This window comes from Gossypium arboreum, chromosome 8, assembly GCF_025698485.1.
Source record: "Gossypium arboreum isolate Shixiya-1 chromosome 8, ASM2569848v2, whole genome shotgun sequence".
NCBI lineage: Eukaryota > Viridiplantae > Streptophyta > Magnoliopsida > Malvales > Malvaceae > Gossypium > Gossypium arboreum.
This window is the reverse complement of record NC_069077.1, coordinates 97226122-97231339: the sequence shown is the minus strand read 5'-3', so window position 1 is coordinate 97231339 and position 5218 is coordinate 97226122. Positions and strand designations below refer to the sequence as shown.

Here is a 5218-nt window from a genome sequence, read left to right as displayed (position 1 = left end):
TTTATAAATGCCGGAAAAATTTATGTTTTTTTCTTGTACTCCTTCCATGATTACTATTATTCGCAAAGGTTGCTTGTAATAAGAAAACTAGAGTAAGGAACCAAGAAAAGGAAAGAAAAATATTCTTACTACCATGGAATATCGCCTGCAATCAGCCATTCTCCTTCTTTGTCCTGGTAGGTGAGAATATAATCATTTTCATCACATTTTTTGTCTATTCATGACAAGAAAAAGGAAAAAGCAAGCTGAATATTGAGATTTTTGGTATTCTTTTATCTTTTTAGGAATTTATGTATATAATCAATGACTTTACCTTTGGAAAACATGGTGATCAAGGAGATGGTAAGTGATTGATAAGAGTGATAAAGCTTTATATCAATCTTTCTTGTTATTGTTATTCTGTTCTTGCAATCCTTTGTCCTGCATATGAAACAAATCAAGCAAGCTCAAGTTCATAATTTCATATATATGCTACTTGGATTTGGATATTACAATAAGACATGTATTCGTATTAGACAGGAATATGAGATTTTTCATATATTTGGGGAGTTATTAGAGAATTATATCCTATATCATGTCTGATATATTTTTAATATAAGGTGTCAGATTCTTTAAAAAGAAATAATGAAAAAATCAGAGCACAATATATGTTAAAATAATACAATGAAAGTTGGTTTTGACATTTTTGGCTTAGTAGAATACTTAAAATGAGCTCAAGAATTAGATATTTATAAGAGAAACCATGGCATACCTTTTTCTGAAGCTTAGAAATTGATTCAACCATAAGTTGATTCTACAAGTTAAACATTATCAACAGCCAAGTTATATTGCTGCAGAATTATAAGCAAAATTATATGCATGCATGCATAACTTCTCATACAAAAGATTTGATATTCAAAGTTGGAGTTTATTAAAAAGTTTTAACTAGAGGGGAAAATTTAAAGGCAAGCAGGGACTTGACTCTTCAAAAATGAAAAATGGTCTATTTAAAAGATTTTTGAATTCACCCCTAATTGTTTATGTGGTTGAGATGCTATTTTTAAGCAATACGATAAAATTTTGTACCAATTTAAAATATAAATCATGAAAATCTTTTACCCTAAGGAAAATAATGTTTTAGTATATATATTGTTGGAGTGATTTAAACCTTTTTAGATCTTATGCATTTAAGGGCAGGATCAAGTTGTTGCTCCAAATTTTGAAGCTCTCTAAGACTCAAATTCTGGATATCTTCTCCTTTGTAGTGCCTAGAAATATAATTAATTATTTTAGTAAAAGAGAAAGATGCATGCCTTGAATGTATCTGAAATTTGAAGCCATTGGGGGTACCTCAGGTTTCTTTGTAAAGTCTCCATTCTAGCTTTAGGTTTTGCATGTTCCCAGGTCCAGTTTCCCTGTAAAAGAACATATTGAAGTCATCCCAAGTCAACAAGTAGAACAGATTTGGTGTCTTCAAATTTTTCAAGGTCTGATCCATGAACATCCCCTTTCAAAATGAAACCAAAAAAAGCATGTTTTAAAAAAATTAAAGATTTGTAAAATAAATTTTAGGAGGGTTGAGTTTACATTATGTTGAATTTCATCTGTAGCACATTGGATCTCAGTATACAAGTATCTTTCATATCGTTCAAGGATCCTTTCCAAACATATTTCTAAACCAACTAAAAAGGACTATAGAAGGACCAATACAGAATGAGAAAAACCACACCAAATATTTTGAGAAACTTGAATGAACAAATAACATTAAAAAATTTTCACATGATTAGACCAAAAAATAAAAATGAGGTAATATCTATATTAACAATACAAATCAAAGAAATCTAAAAATAGACAATACAGACACAGTGGACAACGAGCAAGGTTTGACAAAACTGATTAAATGGAGATGCAAGGATTCTTGAGAACATAAACTTAGACCAACCAAGACTAATTACTAACCTTTACAAAAAAAAAAATTATACACCTACTTTGAGAAACAGTTGTATCTGTTGCATTCAATTCGGATGAGCATTATGAATACTATTGAATGACAAGAAAGAAGATAGAATTTAGATGTCTTCCTAAAAGCAATAATAAAGCACACTTCACTATTTCCATTCTTCTTTTTTCCAATATTATAATTTCATGAATGGCCTAAATTCACATTCTTCAAGAGGCTCAAATGTCTTTCTAGGGAACTAGTAGGGACAATGCACAAAGTTAACCGAAAGCAGCTCTAACATATGCATTTCAAGCAGACTAAATATCTAAAGACAGGCCTTTTTTTTTTTAATAAGTTATATGAAATATTGATGAAGAATGTCTCTCTATTTGGATTAGCTGGGCCTTATTTACTCACGAGTTTAACACCAAGTTATGAAGCTTATGTAAGTTATATTATGTTAGGAGGTTGGATTTGGGTAACAGAAAAACGTTGATACTGAAAATTATTCTGGAGAATTGTCCTACATCACATGGCAATGTTTATTCATATTATTACATCTAATAAATTATGACAAAATAATATAATTAAAGTTAATTAGCAAAAATATGCATACATACCGCAACAACAGTTGTTTTAAGAGCTAAGCCATGAATACGAGGCAGAATGGCTTCTTTCACAAGCTGAACGTAAAGAATAATTTGAAACATAAAGTTAGTACTTCAACAACCGGCTATCATCATGAATACAATAACGAAAAAGACAATAAAAATATAGATGAAACTTACAAGGTGTTTGACACCATACTGTCTAATCCATATTTCACAGCCAAAAAATTCCTATTTTTAATAAATTTACAAAAATAACTTAAAATATTGCAATGCACTTGAAATAGCTCAAAGATGCTTGAACAAAATCCACTATGAGGTAGATTAGCTTGTTTCACAAGCTATAAAGCATAAAAAAAGTAATCTTAAATAACCAGTTGTTACTTGTTGGCACTTAACACCCTCATTATAGAAATATCAACAAGAATATAACAGCTAAAAAGAACTCAAAACATGAAGATCATGCTTCTCCTTCATAATGATCTGGAAAAATAAATTAGAGCTAAAATCCACTACGAAAATGTTGATGGTGACAACTGCAACTTACGATAGGTAAAGACCCACTGTCATGACTACAAAAAGGAAATGGAACTAGGCTATGGAGGAATAAACTTATTAGCCTACCAGATCAGAGTATGTTTTCTTTTTAAATAATAAAGAAAATCATCAAAGTTAAACATGGAGATACAGAAAAGAAAGCATATCCAGAAAAGAAAGCATACCTTTTCAATTGACAGATTTTTAGACGAGGAAGACCTTGCAACAGAAGGAGCTGAATACCTTTCTACGACTTTCCTTTCCCTTGTAGGCCTATCACTACTAGGCATCACTAGCTCTTTCTTCTCAGCCGAATCTCGACCAAATTTCCTAGAACTCCCATTTCTACTACTACATTTGACCTTTTTAGTCCCTCATCATCCTCTCTTCTTCTTCTTCCTCCCCCCTCTTCTCTTCCTCCACATTTTCTTCTTTTCTTCTTCCTCGTTCTCCTTCTCTTCAACTTCAATTTGTTTATCCAAAACCTCATTACTTCCCTCTTCATTTCCTTTATCTATCACCTCCTCTTCTTCTGGTTTCTTGTCATCTAGGGTTTCCGTCACCATAGAAATCACCGATAAAATTAAAAGGAAACTGTACGTTCCCTTGAAAGCCTATAATTAAAAGAAACCCTAATAGATCGAGAGAAAATGAGTAGCTATGGTGGGTGAATTTAGTGCAGTGAAATGAAAAGGAATAAGAAGTGTGATTGGTATCGTTGGAAATGGGAAATTTGGGGGCAAATTTTGAGAGTAAAAGGAAAAAAGAAAGTACAAACTTTTATTTGGGGGATTTAGGGCATGCGACGGAGATGAGAAGAGGGAGTAACGAGCAGGTTACCAAATTTTTTTTTTAGAGTGAGCGGGATTTTGATTTCCCCTTTTTGGTATAAAAAATAATGGCCTTTTGCGGCGTTTTTCAAAAAAAGTCTCTAATTCTCGAATCTATTGCGGCATTTTCACCAAAAAGGCCACTATAACTCAACTTTTTACGGCGTTTTTACCAAAAATGCCACTATTGCTCAATTTTAATTTTTTCATTTTTAACATATTTTTTTCTATTTTTTCTTTCAAATTTTTTGTGCAAATTATCATTTTTTTGGAATTTTTTTAATTTTGAATATTGAACTTTTTAACTGAAATATGGACTAAAATATTAAATATTAAATATTTAAGTTTTTAATTTTTAATTTTTTGAAGATTTTATAATTTTAAATTAACATATAAAATACAAAAGGAAACTTTAACAAAAATAAAATGGAATCGATGAATTAAAAAAATACAAAATGACACAAAGAATACAAGCATTATTCTTTTAAGTATGGTCCGCATTAGTTGTTTAGATTTTTATATAAATGGCATTTAATTATATGTATACACCTAAATTTTGATAGAGATATATCTCGAATGATATATGAATTTCAATTTAATATGTAATTGTAGACATGAAATTCTAATTGTGGTTCAAATGTATAGTTGAAACTTTAATTTTGATTTAATCATACACATTTAAAAAATAAATACATCAATATATTTTTATATTGAATAAATATAAATATTTATGTATGTAATATATATATATATAAAATGATGTTATATATGTTAATAATTTACAAGAATGGATCAAATTAAATTTCATGTATACAATTGCACACTAAACCATTGTTCATGTATACTTTTAGGATTTAACCCATTTTGATATATATATTTTTAAAATAATAATTAATATTTATCTTATTTAGATTTATATTATAAAAAATCCAAGATACACAAGTTAAGAAGTTCACCGTATTTACCCCAAACACTAAAAATTAAACCCTAAACCCCAAACACTAAACCCTAAATCCTAGACCATAAATCAAATCCTAGACCATAAACTACACCTTAAACCCTAACTATATAGTTATCTATCCATATCAATCATTACTTTATTTATTTATTTATCAATATTTTTTAAATATAATATTTAAATATATATGAAATGGTTTAGGTTAAATATTTTAAATATAAAAACATTAATTGATTGTATAAAATTTCATCATTTAACAAATCTTAAGTAAACCTTAAATCTTAAACCATTTAATATATATAAAGTTTATCAATTATCTCTTAAATAATTTAAACTATAATCACAATTTTAATATATTAAAATC

General features: G+C 28.9%; 1 protein-coding gene across 1 annotated transcript; it reads right to left on the bottom strand.

Moving 5' to 3' along the window:
• Positions 1 to 375: 375 nt before the first annotated feature.
• Positions 376 to 3356, bottom strand: LOC108468426 (agamous-like MADS-box protein AGL8 homolog). Its single transcript, XM_017769311.1, has 6 exons — positions 3252 to 3356; positions 2542 to 2604; positions 1330 to 1394; positions 1148 to 1247; positions 752 to 793; positions 376 to 420 (listed from the first exon to the last, which is right to left on the bottom strand). The coding sequence occupies exons 1-6, from the start codon at positions 3354 to 3356 to the stop codon at positions 376 to 378; spliced, it is 420 nt and encodes a 139-aa protein (XP_017624800.1).
• Between the last annotated feature and the right edge of the window lie 1862 nt (positions 3357 to 5218).